Raw genomic sequence first — 16914 nt, 5'->3', positions numbered from 1 at the left:
GAAGAATACTGGTGTGGGCACGGTTACTCACAGATTCAATGAGTCAGCAGCTTCAGGAGGAGAATGCTTTATGGGAAATCCTCATCAAGCACAAAGAAGTAACTCCACCCACACCTACTGTAGTATAAACAAAAGGAGAATCCGAATTCCCCATCCACTTCCCTCCTTAACCCTTAGCCTGGAGTTGTCCTCGACCCTCCACACCCCTGCCCTTCTCCCTGGCAGGCAAGGGAAGACATTGCACCCATTTGGTGGGGGAAATTCTCAAGTTCGTAAGGCAAAGGATGTCCCAGAGACAAGGGCACTGGTGTTGAGAAGCTGCAGTTCTTCCGGAACGGTGTGTCCAGTGTCCTGATGTTACTGACACCCTGGAGGAGTGTTAGGATGAGGACAGATGCCACCCTTCCCCAAGCCAGAACCGAAGAGCCTCTCTCCCCCACCCAGCACCTAGTCACACCCACACACCGGTAGCTGTGGTGCTCTCTGCTTCCAGAACGTTTCAGGCTGTTCTTGGCGGTAATCATGAGGCTGTGAGGGAAGAGATATTAAGTAACTCCTGGTCTTTGGGGCTCTCTGTCAACCTCTGGGTTTGCTGTTTTCCCAAGTAAGGTGAGTTGGGTGCTCACCTTTATAGGGGCTGGAGGCCCTGTTTGGACCATCTTTGCTGTGTAGTCACGGTGTGTTACTGACTCCGCCTCAAAGAGCTTCCTGGGAGGGTCTTGTTCTGCCTGTGCCTCTTTACTAGGTAGCCCTTGGAGAGGTCAAGGCCAGTCCCAGTTTTCCCTTCCACCTTGCCCTCCCTTTCCCCCTTCCCAGGCTCTCACCAGATCTGATGGTGCAGGAGCATCTCCAGCATAGCTTCCCGCTTTCCTGTGGGAGGGCAGAAGAGGAGTCTGGTTAAGAAGCAGCTTCAGAAACAGAGTTGAGAAGGGAAATCTTGGGGTTTGCCCATAGAGCTGCCAAAGGGTCCACATTCCTGCCTCTTTTTCTGCCTACTGAACTCTTTCCGGCCCCATCGCTCATGCTTCACACCTCGAAGTGGCTGGCAGATCTTTCTGGGGGTCCGGTATGAGTCTTTCTGGGTGGTGCTGCCAGGCATGGCTGAGTGAAGTTGCATGCTCAGCAATCCCTGGTGTCCGTGTCGGAAGAAGTAACTCTCAGAGCCGTCTTGCAATCTTGGAACTTGATCCAGCTGGTTGGTGGCTCTCTGTGGACCACATGTTAAATGACCATGTGCCCCCTTCCCCTGCTGGCCCTCATCACAAACTATTGGCTTCTCTAGGAAACCCGGGCCCGTCTTCAGAAAAGGGGAGAAGGTCAAACCGTCATACCTCTTCCTCCCAGTTGTGAAGGAGGCACCGGCCACGCGGCAGTGTTTTACAAAGAAACTCAGATTTCCCTTCAGCCTCTGGGGGTTTCAATGGCCCCCTTACTCCAGGCTCTGAGACTTGCAGAGGTTCCCAGGGTTGTCGGTGTGGTACACAGTAGCAGAACTGATACCATGTGCTACTATTAGGCAACTGAACTGGTGGGAGGCCTCCGACCCCTTGAGGAATGCTGGAGCTGACCTTATGACCAGGTCCAGAGTCAGCAGGGCCAGGTTCAGGTGCAGGGGCAAGAGCTGGTACAGGGGCAGGCCTAGGCTTATAGGTAGGACCAGTGTCCTTGCCAGCATCAGAACTCTGATGACCGGAGCCTGAGCCAGAGCAAGGACCAGAGCTGTGAACAGAGCTCCTTCCAGGATAAGAAGAAGCAGGAATAGTGCTTGAGCTGGGGGCTGCCGTACAGGGATTCCGAGGAATGTAAGAAACATAGAGGGGCTGGTAGCCAAATGTCCCATGGCCTATCTGATGGGACCCAGGGCAGGGAACCTCGAGAAGACTGTCGGAAGAAGGCTCTGTGAGCAAAGAATACTGCCCACGAGGCTCTGCACACAATACAGATGGGGCAGTTATGGCCGCTAGGGCCGACCTAGGACTGCCACCCGAAGAAGGAGTGGGATCGGAAGTGCTCTCCAGTCCTTCGGAGCTGGGCTGTACATCTAAAGATCTGAAAGAAAGAAATACAATCAAGGTTGTCAAAATCGCTGCCAAGTTAGTCCGTTGACCTTCCTTGTTCTCATAGCCGTGGCTCTTACGGCAGCGGAGGAGATTCCTCAGTAGACTCGGTCGTCTCCATTTTCAGAGGCCGGCTACCGGGTTGCCATAGAGACGGCAAACAACTCTAGGAGACTGCGCACAACTAGAGCTGGGCTGACCCGAGGTGGCCGGGCAGGACAGGAGAAAACAAACTCTTTCCAGGGGCGGAAGTCTTAGACTTGGTGCTTTGCGATTGTCTCAGCTACATTCGGCCTCACCAGGGCTTTTAAAATTCCACTAGCGTGAACCCTCGCCTCCATGGCCAACTTGATTGATTCCTTGTGACTAAGGTGACTTACGGGGATGCATTGGCGACAAGAACAGGATGGACATCGGTATGAACTCTTGTTTGCTTGGTTCATTCCCTAATGAACCAAGAGAGAGAGTGAAGTTCTTTTTTTTTTTAATTATATGATTTTATTTAACAATTTAAGGATGGAATTCAGTGGTAGGAGTGCTTGTTGTTCAGTATACCCGAGGTCCTGGGCTCCATCCTCAGCACACAGATATGGAGATAACAGCGAAATTGAAGGAATTACGGGACAATAGGCAGGTCTCTGTCTTGTCGTCCAGGCAAAATTCTACTGCTATTTATTTATTTTTTTCTAGGGATTTGACCTAGAATGAACCACTAGAAACTAGCAGATCTGCACTATGTACTCCTTTATCCACTGCCTGAGCCATAGGATCTTTTATCCTGACCCTGGTCAAGAGAGATCACAGCCCCGAATCAATTTTCTTCCACCTTTGTGTTACAAATCTGTTACACAGTTAAGACAGGAATGCGAAATCAAGGGAGAATGGTTTATTAATGTCACAGGATTTTTTTCCCTTTTCTCCACCCAAGCATCCAGGGCTGTGGTCCTGGGTAAGGGGCAGGTTTAGCCAGGCGGCCACTGCAGCTGTCGGCCTCCGAGGACGTGAATGTGCAGGTGATACACGGACTGCGCGCCCATCTTCCCATCGTTGACCACTGGAATGAGTTTGCCGCCAGGGACAGGGGTCATGGGAGACGCCAAGGACTAAAGATCACCTTGAGAAATGGGGATTCGAGGGGAGAAGGCCAAAGGACAAAAACCACTCACCAAGTCGATATCCATCTTTCAGACCCTCTGCCTTTGCCATCTTCTTGGCCACAAGGAGTAAATGTCCTAGAAGCTATAGGGAGAGGGACAGGGGTGGCTCCCTTCACAGGAGTCAAACCTCTAGCTTAATCCAGGGCTTCCCCCCAGACAGGCCCCTGGCCCTGTTCTCCCCACCTGCTGGTCTTCTTCTTCAGCCTGGCTAATTCGAGGAATGGGCTTCTTAGGAATGACCAGGAAATGCACAGGAGCCTGAGGGGCCACGTCACGGAACGCCAGACACTGGAAGCAGTGACAGGTGAGACATCACTGTTACTTCATTAGACCCAAGGGCATCTGTGAAACTCTCAAGAGGGCTGGGCCCTATGGGGCCTTCACCTGCTGATCTTCATATAGAATGTCAGCTGGGAGGCTTCGGTCCAGAATCCGGGAGAAGATGGTTGGCGCTGCTCCTCCAGGAGCTGCTTTCTGGGCCTTGGCCACTTCACCCCCATCAGTCACACCTGCATTTCCCCGAACCTGAAGGTGGGTGGGGGGAACCCAAGGGAGAGAGCCGGCAGTAATTTTCCCATGCACTTAGTTGGGGCGGAAAGGGGCTGGGCTCTAAGAGTGTTTCTGACTTCATTCTTCTCAGAGCCTATTAGTGGCTCCACTCTAGGGCAAGTCCCTGGGTTTCAGAGCCTGAGCAGCAAAGGCTGGGCCAGATGACGGTGGGCCCGCTTACAGAACACGCAGTAATTACTATGTAGGATGTAGGAGTGCAATTGATTCCTGCAAGTGTGCCTAAAGACATCCAGTACTGTACAGGTAAAAGGATCCAGCAATCTGTCATGCTAGACCTTGCGATGGGGAGGCAGGAGGCTCGGGAACTCCTCATTCTTAGCTACATTTAGGAAACTCTAGGCTAGTGTGGGATACATAAGACACTGTCCCCATAAGCAAACAACATTGAGGTCTCAGTTCCTATGCTAGCACTGAATACATCAGATAAATCCTTGAGAGCTTCAGGAATGGTTGAATCTTGCCCTAAAGAGGGCCTCAAGCTCTTTACCTTGTTTCCACTTATTTCTACGGTGCATTTTCTGATCTTTAAGCCTTTCTTCTTGATTTATATTTTAAGTGTATTTGTCCTATCTGACATTGGGTCTCTCATTGGGTGTCACATTTGATTCTTATTGTGCAGCTGTTGTTGCTATGCCCTGCCTCCTCAGGCTCCTAAATGCTGGGATTACCGTCATGTGCCACCATGCTCTGCTTCTTTCACTGGATTTTAATTCCAGTAATTTGAATCAGCGGAGTCATATAAGAGTTCAGCTACGTGATCTCTGGTCTGTCAGAGGGGATAGGAGGCAGGGCTATCCCAGTTTCTCACCGGTTCGGAGAAGGCCGGTATCAGTGCGTTACACTGAAGCGAAACTGTGGGATATACTGAATCACTGTTGGAAAGTGTGGAAGATCAAAGAGCATTGCTGACGCACATTGTAGGGCTAGAGATCCTAGCACAGGCTAGCTCCCGAAGGAGAGCTCACTTCCTGGAGTAGGCACAGCAGAGGCAGGCCGAAGCACGCTCCGGGCCAACAGCACCAGCTCGGTCCCAACCGGGAAACCCCGGCTGTTCGGGGAAGCGGTCGCCGCCAGACCGCTTCTCTCGCGGACTCGACCGCAGAGTCCCTGAAATTGACCCTTGGGAGAGTCAGGAACTCCACAATGATGCGCGACGCGCGTGCTGGTCCCGGAACGCGCCAGTGCCTGCGAGCCCCCAGATCCCTCTGATTGCTTCTCACCTGCGCCCCCCGGGGCCCCGCGGCTGCCAGGGCTCTCCGCGCGGTGCGCAAACCCACTGCCAGCAGCACGGCAGCAGCCATCTTCCCGGAGCCTGCGGCCTTGCGGATGCAGCCCATTGGCCGCGTCCGCTTGGGGGCGGGTCCCGCCGTGCAGCTCATTGGCTGCCCCTGCTAAAGCAGGGCCAATTTTTGTTTAGTAGAATGAAAATTCTTTTTCGATTGGATCCCTGCTTAGTTTCGCTCTGAGATACATTCCCACCCCATTGGAAGAACTAAATATGGGGGTGGGATTTTTTTTGCTAATAGGCTCAGGTTCATCACCTCGACCAAGCTTTGGTTGAGGCTCCTGGGTGGGTGGGACTTGCCCGCTTTCGGCCTGTCCTTTTTAGCTCTGGCCCCTACTGGCCGGGGGGTGGGGGTGGGGGCTGGACCTTGCCACCTGCCGTACAGAAGGCTAAATGTAGTGCAGACCCTTCTTCCCATTGGCCAGGAGGGCGGGGTTCTGAGGACATTCAGAGCTTATTGGCTCCAGAAGTCACATGGGCGGAGCTAAAAGTGAATTGGGACCAAGTTTTTTTATTCTGTAGGATAGGTTTTAATCTGTAGAATAGGTACCTAACTTTTTCTGTCCATTTCAGTCCTTTGACTGAAAGATTTAAAACATATTTAAGATTATTTTTTTAAATTTCGGTCAGTTTTATATTCTTGCTCGCATATCAATATTATGCAGTCAGTTCTCAGGGCATTTTTTTTCTCCCTTAAACAGGTGAGGGTAGGCGCATCCTATGAATGCTGTACTATGTAGTACAGTTTTTTTTTTTCACTTCATAAGTGGCGTGTGGTGCCGTTAACTCTGTGAGGCAGTGAGACAGGTTTGCTTTGTATATATACATTCTTTAAAATTGTGTCTATGTTTCTGCCTGTGAGGTATGTGCACGTCGAGTGCAGGTGTTCATAGGTGCTGAGGAGGCACAGACTGGTCTGGAGCTGGAATTACTTGCTGTTGGGAACCACTTGATGTGGGTACTGATATCTGAGTTCCAGTGCTCCCCAAGAGCTACGGTATGTGCCTTTAGCTGCTTAGCCATCTCTTCAGCACCTAAAGATTTATGTGTATGTGTGTGGGTATATGTGCAAGTCCGCGCTGGTGCTTGCAGAGGACCTCCATGAGGGTGTCAGATTCCATAGAGCTGGAGTTACATACAGGTGGTTGGGAGCCACCAGATGTGAATCAACTTTCCGTACTATAAGAGCAGAAAACTTTCCTAAGCACTGAACCATCTCTTCATTTCTGTATATTTTGAAAGAAGAAATATGGTATTTCCACTCGACAGGCAGAGTCAGAAGGATCACTCAGGAGTTCCAGGACAGCCTGGTCTACATAGCAAGACTCAATCTCAAAATATATCAGTATCCCCTCAAATACTCACCACCTGGTAAGTTCTAGTTTGGCACAATAGTGTAAGTTACCCTTATATATTTAGAGGCTGTTTTGTTTTTACATGTGGCCTGGTATATAAATGTTCAATAATTATTAAATATTTGGTGTTTCACTGTTCTACTTTTTTATATATAGTAATGAATTGCACATTTATTATTCTTATATTTTTCAAATTAGTATAGTTTATATACTTTGCAATGAATTCATACTGTGTCTCCAATGACCTGATCACATTAATTCTTCTATTAATTGAATATTTTTATACAATTATCACAGCACATACAACCAGTGTTGAGAAACTTCTGGAATTAGCACACTCTTTTACACAGTTATATTATTAGAAAGCCCTTTCTTCTTCCCAGGGTTGATATGGGATCATATGATTTTGCCCTGGGGTGCTAGCAGACCATCCTTTCTTTTGCAAAGACAGATGGCCTTTCTAAATATCAGGAAATGTAATATCACCTTGCCCCTGAGGCCTAGATGTGAGAGTTGAAAACTGCATCAGAGAAGGGCAATGGGTAAGAGGAGCTGGGATCCTAGGGAGCACTAAGTTTGGCAGCTGGATCTTCTTTTGGGTTTTCACAGAGTGCAGGCAACACCGGTTATTCCTGTCTTACAGATCTGGCCACCGAGGCCCAAAGAGTGAACCGAGCATCACAAAGCCCAGCAGTGTCAAACTGTCGTAGGGCCATAAGATCGCCTGTGGAGTTCTGTCACTCCCTGGCAGTCACAATTATGGCGCTGACTTATTCCTCCTTATTCCACACACTTGCCGTCACCTGCAGCTGCTCTCTGAAAGTTGCGAGCTTTGCCGACCCCGCCCACCGTCTCCTTGTTGCGCTTGAGAGCTCTTATTCCTTTGAAAGCAGCTGTTGCCTGGCATCGCGTCCCCGACTATGACATCCCTTCACTTCAGGCCTGTTCCTTTGCCTGCTTCTCACTATCCATCAGCACCCATTAGTCTAAATAGTTTAGCCTCTTCTCCAACCAGATTCTCACTTCCAGCCACACTAAATCCTAGACCATGCATTTGCCATGATCTCTGATTCCCCACATCAGCCTTCCCCATAGCTCACCCTTCTCTTCCAGTCCCTACTGCCCACTAATCCCTTGCTTGCTTCACAGAGAATACAGATGTCTCCAGAGGGGAGCTTTAGGAGGCCCTACTCCCTGCAGCTCATATTCTCTTCTTTGTCTTAAGAATGAGATTTCTCTGCATCAGAGCAAACACCCTCACCTCTGCCTTGACCTCATGCCCCTTCCTCCATGTCTGAGATCTTGTCCCACCAAGCATCTCTCCTCCCTTCTGCATCCTTCAAGATCTTTTTGCATGTGGGCCTCTTCCCCCTTTCTTTCTTAAAAAGTTGCTTCCTTGATCTACAGCCTGGGTTTTGTCTGATTTCTTTCTTCTACTTCTTACCCAAGCTCCTTGAAGAGACACCTTCAAATTAATATTTAGCGTTTACCTCTACCATGCCAGTGTGAAACCACACTGTCCAAAGCCTCCAAAGACTTACTAATTGCAATGTCTTTGCCTTATGGAGCCCCGGCTACCCCTGAAATCACTGGCTATTCTACTCTTCAAACACTCTCCCTCCTTGGCTTTCTTGAAGCTCTTCTCCTACTGAGGGCCAGTGGCTTGAATGTGGCCATGACAGAGGAAGAAGGCTGGAGCCAGCCTTCTTTCTGCTTGATGCTGTCTCTGGCCTGCAGTTAGAGCTGACTCTAAATTGGGTCTTGAAGCTACCTGTCCCATATAGAGCCAGGTCAGAGTCTATTGGCTTCCATTTTATTGTTGATCTTGGCCAGGCTCAGAAAGGCCTGTGCCAGTTGTTGACAGTGTCTGCCCCTGCAGGAGGGAAGAGCAGAGGTGAAAGAATCAGGTATGGGGGTGAGATTTAGGGTCAGGCTGGAGGCTACTTGGGCCAGGGAGTTCAAGGGATCTAGGGTGGGAACTGGGATGGCCAGAGACCCCCTGCATCTGGAGGGCCTCAAGGTCAGAGTTGGTGAGGATGACATCTTGGAGGGCAGGCATCTCTGCAAAAGGCACATAGTCTGCTCCTGGAGATGGAAAGCAGTGCAGGCATGGGATGTGGGGTGGGCTGAGGATGGAAGGCCTGGAGAGGATGGGGGAAAGGGTGGGCATGCCTTTCTGCCTGCCCTTCTGATTACAGATGCTGACAAGGTCCCCTGCCCCGTGTTGTTCCCTCACCATAAGGTCTCCCTCCTCTTCGCCTGGTCTCCTCAGTCTCAAAGAAAGTCTCGTGTTCCTCCCAGCGCCGGTCACAGGCCGCACAGAGAAAATTTGACTCAAAACTGTTGCAGCCACAGCCTAAGGCAAAAGCACACCAAGAAGAATATAAGAAATTAATGGCATCCCGACGAGCTGACCCATTCTTGCCTCGTCTTCATCCTGTATCTGCTTCTCCCCACCCAAACACCCCTTTGCACTAGAAGTTACCGCGGTGCCTGCAGGGATGCGCTCCGGTGGCTGCATGTTCTTCATGAGTATGCTTACAGCGACACTGGGCTCTCCATGCTTTGGGGTCGAAGGTGGCCCGTCTCTTAAGCCAGAACTCACCCACCTCCTCTGGGCGTGATGGGATGAAACAAAACATGAGGCACCTGCACTGGCTCACGCGGCAGGGCACCGACAGATCTGGGAGAATGGGGAAGGCGAAGCATTAGACCAGCACCTGGAAGGACCTGTTCCCCCTCTGCAGATCCTCCCTGATCCACATTCATCTCTGTCTCTCCCTCCAAGACATCAAAGGCTACCGTAACCCCTCCATCCTTGACAAGTCTGGCAACTTCTTTCCTACCTGAGATGATCTGGTGTTCTTTCAACAAATGTCCACAAAAGCACCTGGACTCATCTCCAATCCGGAAACAGTCCCATAAGTAATGAGGGCAGCGCCAGCCAATGTAAAGACCTACATATGGAGGGATTAACAGGGAAGAGTGAAAAAGAAAAAACATCCTACACTCCCTACAAGTGTTCTGATGGGCTCCCTGGAGTGGGGGTGGGCAACTCACCACCACACCTTATACCTGTTTCCACTAGGGAGCCCTCCCTCTGGCCCTTAGACTTTTTTCATTAAAGCTTTATTATCCCAAAGTTTCGTCAGTTCCCTTCCTATCCCAGGATCGGCCCCATGTTCGTCAGCCTAACCGAGATAACCAAAGGCTGTCTCCAGTTTCAGAGCAGGCAGATTACAGATGACATTGTTTGAAGATGAACAAGAGCCTCCGGTGATTGTTAAAGCTGTCTTACCTCCCCTCTCCATGCGAATCCAACCTTTCTGAAGTGTTTACGGTGAGCAAGAGAGAAGCTAGCTGATCAGGTGGACAGTGGGTGATGGGGATTGGGTCCTGAAGAGAGTTACTAGTGAAGGACCCGGGAGAAAAGGTGGAAGTTGGACAGATCTGGTGCCAAGAGGTGGGAGGAAGCCAGCGCTTTTACTCTCCGGGCTGCCGCCTGTCATCCCTTCTGTGTCCTAGTGTTAGGTAACTAGCGCCCTCTATGATCCTGAGAAGGGTGCCTGGTGGCTCTCCAGGGATCAGGAGCAAGGGGCAGGCCAGAAGTCATGGCTGGAAGACCAAAGGATCGAAGTTGTGAGGACTGGAAGGCAGATATGGGAAGGACAGTGAGGCTAGTACCCTCGGGTGCAGGCTTAGCAGGCAGCAACCAGAGCCTGGGTTTAGCAGTGGGGGCTGGAAGAACCCTGCTTCATGGAAAGTCCTATCGCAAGTCAAGGCAGGGCTAGGCAGAGGTGACGGGAGAACTGGCAGCACCTCCTGCTCATCTTCTCATTCCTCACCAGAGCAGAGAGTATTCCAGTTTTAGTTTAGAACTTTGCTTGCATCCTCGTGGGGGACTATAGCTGTGGAACCATAATGCCTGGCAGCGGTCTCAACAGAAATGTCACCTCTTCTAAAAGTTATCCCTGGCTTCCCCACAAAAGAAGCGGCTGTATTATCATCCATATCTCTAATCCTGCCATGAAAGAGATGTCAGAGAAGACAGATTGCCTGATTGAAAGCGAACATGTTCCTTTAGCGCCATAATCCGCAGGTCTGTGCTCAGGCCGGGTGTTCTTATCTTACCCATAGTTCCTAGGGTCTTAAAACCTGTTCAGGTGTGGCTTGTGGCTTGGCTGCTTCTGGTGCCAGGATCCTGCTGTACCCGGAATGTTTGAGAGCACAGGGAGAAGCAAAGTCACAATGAGTGGGTGGGAGCCAGGACTCCACTAGAGGAATTCTGAACGCTACAAAAGCCGAACACAGTGGCTGAGCAGGTGATGTGCAGACGTGAACCTGGGTCTGCCTGAAGACCAACGCTTGACCAGTTTAAGCATGGATGCGCGAATCAGTGTTTAGCATTCGAATGAAGAATACCTCAGATTCTATTATTCTATTCTATTCTATTCTATTCTATTCTATTCTATTCTATTCTATTCTATTCTATTCTATGCCCTTAAAGTAGGGAAACTGTACCTGGCTCTGGGCTCCATTCTCTGGTTCCAAACTCCCTTCCTGTTAGAAGTGGACTAAGCAGGCAGAGGAGGCATTACCTTGGGTGCCATTTTGACTCAGTACAGCTGCATGGCCATGCTTGTATATCAACTCTTGATTTCTAGAAGGCTTCCATACTACATAAGTTGTCTTTACATGAGGGATACCTCTGCATCTTTGACCTCTCCTAGGCCTGGATCGCAGGGCCGTCTGTTGATGACATTCTCACCAGCATGTTCCACTCAACACCCAGTGTTCACCTTAAAACCTCTCAACCTTAGTCCTCAGCTCACCAGGTTTCTATGAGCCCCACATCTGTTCTCACTTCATTCAGACAAGCCAAAAACTTGTAATCCTCCTGCCTCAGCCTTCCAAGGGCTGAGATCATAGTTGTGCGCCACTACACCCAGCTTGACTCTCTCTTCTTACCCTCTCATAGACATTAGCTCCAGCAGTCTTTCCTTCCCATGCCTATGTCTAGCTCCCCAGCTGGGGGCCTCTTTCCTCTGTCTCTGCAGGACTCATTCACGCTGGTTGAGGGATCTTTGCTATTTATTTTTTTAAGGCAGGGTTTCACTGTGCAATTGGAGGACAAGTTTTATCCTTGAGACCTTTCTTGCCCCACTGCTTGCACAACTAAAACTCAATGCCTGGCAAATAGTTGGTGCATAATAACTGTTTGCTGAAAGAATATTTGGAAAAACTCAGATCTGCATATCACATATATTCTTAGGGAGTCTTGATTCAAGATCTTCAACATTGGAAGGATACGGACCCCAAATATCTTTGTGCAGGACTGAGTACACAAACCACTTGCTTAAGCAGGAAAACACAGACATTTAAAACAAAGAAGAAACACAGAGGTCTTGAAGAGCAAGGAGTGGACAGAACCTACATTTGCAAGAAAAGAGTATCAGTAATAGATATTAGCATAACTAAACAGATTTCACTATCAGTGGAAACTCAGAAACAAATGAGACTTTAAAAAAAAATAGAGATGAAGGGGCGAGGATCCCTACATGGAGGTGGGGTGTGCAAATTACATAAAGGAGGATAAGAGTGTAGGGTTTCTAGTTGTCCTTATCTCTTAGTCCTGTTGATGTAGTTCCACTATAAGCAGAACAGAAGGTTGAAACACCTGAGCAAACGCAATGTTTTCTACTGAATTTATCTACACAGTTCAGAATCCTAGAGTATCGGAATGGCTGTCCTACTGAGATTAAGAATCCTTATAGATGGCGAAATACACAACACAGGTAAACATGCTTACACACACTGTGCCATGTGTTTACACAGCTCACCTGCACACCCATTTCAGAGATGCATCTTCCCCTCACAGGACTACCAAGAGCATAGCTCGGGGGGAGGGTGCTTGCCTAGCATACACAAAACCCCAGCACCATGTAAAACCAGCTGTGGGGACACACACATGTGACCCTAGCGCTCAGGAAGCAGAAGTAGGAGGATCAGGAGTTCAAGGTTATCCTTAAAGGTCATCAATGACTGTATACGAAGTTTGAGGCTAGGGTCACGGCCTGGACCACATGAGACCTCGTCAAAGGGGGATACGGATTATGAGCAGTGACTTGAACTCCTCTTTGGTGGGGACCCTCAAGGACTTTGGATACTCAGATGGTCATGGATCTGGCATGCAGATCCATACATCAATGGAGTAAAGGGACCACAATCTTTTGCCATATCCATATGAGAACAAGGTTCCTAGAAACTGGCCAAGGTCCTCTGCATTAGGATTGTTCTGGTATAGACTATGTGGGTGCTAGATCTGGGGCTAGCCCTCAACTCTTCTGTTGCTAACAATTTTAGTTACTTTTGTACATCTGTCTATTGCTGCTTGGACTTCATGTGCAATCTCGACTTTTCCTCAGGCCAACCCACCTGCCCCCATTCTAGATTCCAGCCAGGTGGCATGGTCATGTCTACGTAGAAGGGGCAGGTTCCCAAATCTGTTGGATTGGAAGTTGTCCATGGGCCTGTTACAGGTCTCTGGAAGGCCACCAGGGCTCACCTGTCTGGATGGCCTTCAGGGCTGAATCCTTCTCCCATTGGAAAAGATACTCCACTTGAGTACCAAAATGTTCTCTGTGCATTGTCTTAGCCATATCCACCAGCTCTGCCCGCTTAGCAGGGACCACTGGGCGGCTTGTGTAACCTGGGAAGGGAGGGGCTGAGTAACCAGTGGGCAGTGAAAGGACCTTAAAACTAAGAGGAGCCATATGCAAGAATAACCCAGTCCCCCACTTCTGGGTAAGTCACGGGCAGTGCAAGAGTCACAGGGACAGAGGAAAGGCAAGAACAATTACCGCTAACTCTTTTCTCCTTCTTGCTTACACGAGACTCGGGCTTGGCTTCAGGAGCAGAGACAGTACTGGTCCCCACTATTGGCTCCTCTTTCCTTGCTTCCTCCTGCTTTGCAGCCGGTTCTGTATCCGCGGGGGCCTGGCTGGAAGGTCCTGAAAGGGAGTGCTTGGGGATGTGTTCAGATCCAGGGACCTGGGTCTCTGGGCCTTTAGCAGAAGAAAGCTTACGGGGAGATGCAGGGAGATTGACTGCTGGTGAGAGCTTAAGAGACTTTTTTTTGACCTTAGAGCTGTGAATCTCATCTGTAAGGCTCTCCAAAGGGATCTCAGCGATGGCTTTTTCTAGAGAGGTCACAGACTGGGGAGACTTTGAGAGAGTTTCAAAGGCTGGGGCCTCGAAGGAAACCTGGGATGGTGTGGAAAGAATCTCAGTGGTATGGGACTTTAAGGGAGTTTCAGAGTCAGGTGGCTCCAAGAGGCTCTCAGAGGCCTCAGTCTCAGGATTTGGCGAAGTGGATGTTACAAAAAGGACGTCGGAGACAGGAAGCTGTAAAGAGGTCTGTGAGCTGGAAAGATCCACGGAAGTTTCAGTTTCGAGGCTAGTGGGCTCCCCCAAGTCTTCAGCAGAAGGGTCCTTTAAAGAAGGGCGGTTCTCTGCATCCTCGGTGGCCTGAGGACTGTCTGTGATCTCATTTGCTTCCATCTAGTGGTAGAATAAGGTACAGGCTTCATTAGGTTGAGGCTGGAGGGTCTGTAAATCAGGGCAGAGCCCCAGTTTCAGGATGTTAGGGGAGGAGGAGAAAATTAATAGTGTGCCGAAAACATCGGAAGGAAGGAAGCAGAATTCTGGGTTTCAGGGTGTAGAGCCAGAGGTTCACTCATGTGCCTTCACACAGCATACTACGGTAGGTTGGCAGGGAGCTGTAATTTAAAGATGGAAAGACAGAAGCAGCCAGAAGCCCATCAGTAGCTGGTAGCAGAGGACCCAAGAGGGAGCCCCAACAAGCTACCTGGCCAGTCCAAAGGCAGAGTCTGAAGCATGTCTTAGGACCCTGGAACTATAGTTATAGAGTGCTAGAGTCTGAAGATGAAGCCGGAGTTGGGAAGAGTGCGGAAAAATGCCACAGTGCTATCCTCCGCTTCTGTCCAGGGACCACGCGCCTCTTCCTTTGGGCTCATTCGTGTTCAAGGCTTCAACTACTTTCAGCTACATGCTGTGCGTACATTCTCTCCCTCCCTCCCCCACCCCAAGTCAAAGTCTTACTATATAGCCCAGGCTAAGTTTCTATGTAGCCTAGGCTGGCTTGAACTCCTCATAGACCTCCTGCCTCAGACTCTTGAGGATGGTATTACAAAGGTGCATCTCCATGCCAGGCTACCACTGACTTCTAAGTCCATGTCTCTAACTCAGACCTCTTTTTCCCTGTGAGCTTTGGATGCTTCATGCCAGATATTTCCAACTGGCTGTTCCACAGGCTTCAGAACTGACCTTGGAAATATGTGAGCACCACAGTCTTCTTCCCTAGCGCTCATCTGCAACTAAAACCAAACACTGCCCAAATGGATCCTTTTCTCTCAATTCCCTCCAATTTGTTCATGTTCTCATGATCTCCTGCCTGACTGTATAATAACATTGCCTCTCTACAGCCCCAATGTATTTCCTCACTCAGTCTTCCGTTTATGAAACTTACATTTTATAAACAGCCTAAACCAACACTTGAGTCAGGCACCATGCTAGGCACTGGGGCCAGGTGCTCTGGAAAGAGAGTGTGACATACAGTGACAATGTGAATGGCTTCTCTCCAAGATGCCTAATTTACCCCAGGAAGATCCGAGAGGCAAGCTCTCTGTCCCCTTCCAGCAAGATCTTTTGAACACACAAAACATTCTGGCTCAGCCTAAAGTATTACATTCACGTTTCTTGGACCTGCCATTCAAGGTCTGTTACCACATGCCTGACCCCCTTCGGCTGCTAAGGACTGAATGATGGCCTTTGTATGCCGGCAAGAAGTGCTCCATCGCTGAGCTACAGCCTCAGCCCTTGGTTTTTGTTGAGACAGGGTCTCACTCTATAGCCCTGGCAGGCCTAGAATTTGCTCTGTAGACCAAGTTGGCTTTGAACTGGCAGCAATTCTCTTACCTCTGCTTCCCAAGTACTGGGATTACAGGTCAGTGCCCTCACTTGGCTGAAACAGACTGTCATTATCTGTAAGCTCATCATCATTTGCAAGTGCTACCTGCAGATTCTTGAGTTTCACCGTTCCCTAGTGTTCCCCATGCATCAGAGATAGCAGCTATCTTAAGATGTTACATCTTCCTTCCTTCCTTCCCTCCCTCCCTCCCTCCTTCCTTTCCTCCCTTTCTCTTTTTTATTTTTGAGACAAGGTTTCTTTGTGTAGCCCTAGCTGTCCTGGAACAAGTTTTGTAGATCAGGCTGGCCTTGAACTCACAGAGATCTTCCTGCCTGCCTCCCAAGTGCTAGGATTAAAGACGTGCACCACCATCGCCCAGCTAAGATGTTACATATTAAACTCATTAGAGATATGGCTCAGCAGAGGACCTGGGTTCAATTCCCAGCACCCACATGGCAGCTCACACCTGTCCGTAACTCCAGTCCCAAGGCATCTATCTGATCCTTTCTTCGGTGCTCCAGAGGCACTGTACACCCACAGTGCACAGACATACATGCAGGCAAAGCACATATATACATACAATAAAACTAATGGTAAAAAAAAAAAAAAGCAATTAATTCCACTGGAGTCTTCCTAAAGGGCAGATTAGGGAAGGGGCAGAGGTAGGATGATGGGGAGAAAGTGGGTGGGGGGGTGGGGGTGGGGGATAATGATGAAAAGTAGAGAATGTGTGGGGAGGGGCAGAAGGTACCAGGAGAAGGAAGGAGTAAAGGGTTGGGGTGGAGGGCTGTGGAGAAACTACATACCTCTGAGCTTAGGCTTGGTGGTTGCAAGTCCTTAGGTCCTTAGGTCAGGATCTTTACCTGGGTTGGAGGGGGAAGTACTGGTCCTGACCGAGGGAATGAATGGTTTTGCTTTGGATGAGCCAGGCTGTAGTTGCTAAGTGAGAGGTCTTGTTAAGTTTGTTGGGGAGACCTGGGCATCTGCAGACCTTCGCAAAGGGACTCTGGTCCAAATTGAGGAAGGGCAGTAAAGGGAAGGGACAAGAGAGGTCCAGGGCCGATGAAGGATGTACTTGACTGAAGCCTCTAGAACCCAGACCGGGAGGGGGGCTGGCATCGATCTCCAGGGCAACCGGAACGCCCAGTAGTCTCCATGGCAACAGTAGTCGGGTCATCTGCGTGGGTGAGGTTTCTTGAGGGGGCTGCTTTGGATCTAGGTGGGACCGAAGTTGAGCGAGTCTCTCTGTAAGCTGTGCCAACATAGGACTGGGAGGAACATGTTCTGAGAGGAGCCTGGTTATGTGAGTCTCTGGAAGGTTCCTGTATCATTCTGGCGTTCACTGGGTGCTGTGGGGACCTAAGAGGTCACCCGGGTTCTCCGTTAGGGTGAGAAGAAGGTTCTCAGGTAGGTAGCCCAGCAGGCTTCAGTTAGAGGCCAATAGGATTTGATGGGGGCGGGCTCTGCGGAGAGGGACCAATCAAATAGGCGTAGGGCGGAG

At 49.7% G+C, this 16914-nt stretch overlaps 3 protein-coding genes across 4 annotated transcripts; all 3 read right to left on the bottom strand.

Annotated features, from left to right (window-relative positions):
* Positions 1-110: 110 nt before the first annotated feature.
* On the bottom strand, positions 111-2468 carry Spag8 (sperm associated antigen 8). Its single transcript, XM_057790483.1, has 7 exons — positions 2141-2468; positions 1332-2049; positions 1033-1207; positions 825-870; positions 627-741; positions 466-528; positions 111-368 (listed from the first exon to the last, which is right to left on the bottom strand). The coding sequence occupies exons 1-7, from the start codon at positions 2176-2178 to the stop codon at positions 174-176; spliced, it is 1350 nt and encodes a 449-aa protein (XP_057646466.1). The 5' UTR covers positions 2179-2468; the 3' UTR covers positions 111-173.
* A 467-nt stretch (positions 2469-2935) lies between these two features.
* Positions 2936-5133, bottom strand: Hint2 (histidine triad nucleotide binding protein 2). The gene is made up of 5 exons (XM_057790752.1): positions 5005-5133; positions 3599-3739; positions 3398-3502; positions 3224-3296; positions 2936-3111 (listed from the first exon to the last, which is right to left on the bottom strand). The coding sequence occupies exons 1-5, from the start codon at positions 5119-5121 to the stop codon at positions 3020-3022; spliced, it is 528 nt and encodes a 175-aa protein (XP_057646735.1). The 5' UTR covers positions 5122-5133; the 3' UTR covers positions 2936-3019.
* A 3023-nt stretch (positions 5134-8156) lies between these two features.
* Fam221b (family with sequence similarity 221 member B) lies at positions 8157-16863 on the bottom strand. Of its 2 annotated transcripts, XM_057790919.1 has the most exons (7): positions 16220-16863; positions 13285-13984; positions 12990-13133; positions 9271-9381; positions 8910-9107; positions 8661-8780; positions 8157-8297 (listed from the first exon to the last, which is right to left on the bottom strand). In XM_057790919.1, exons 2-7 carry the CDS (start codon positions 13982-13984, stop codon positions 8260-8262), a joined length of 1311 nt encoding a protein of 436 aa, XP_057646902.1. In that variant the 5' UTR covers positions 16220-16863; the 3' UTR covers positions 8157-8259. The 2 variants fall into 2 exon arrangements, with proteins under 2 accessions (XP_057646902.1, XP_057646901.1); XM_057790918.1 differs by lacking the exon at positions 8157-8297 and having other exon boundaries at positions 8384-8780.
* Positions 16864-16914: the final 51 nt, after the last annotated feature.

The sequence above is a fragment of the Chionomys nivalis genome, chromosome 16, assembly GCF_950005125.1.
Source record: "Chionomys nivalis chromosome 16, mChiNiv1.1, whole genome shotgun sequence".
Lineage (NCBI taxonomy): Eukaryota > Metazoa > Chordata > Mammalia > Rodentia > Cricetidae > Chionomys > Chionomys nivalis.
This window is presented reverse-complemented; position numbering and strand designations above follow the sequence as displayed.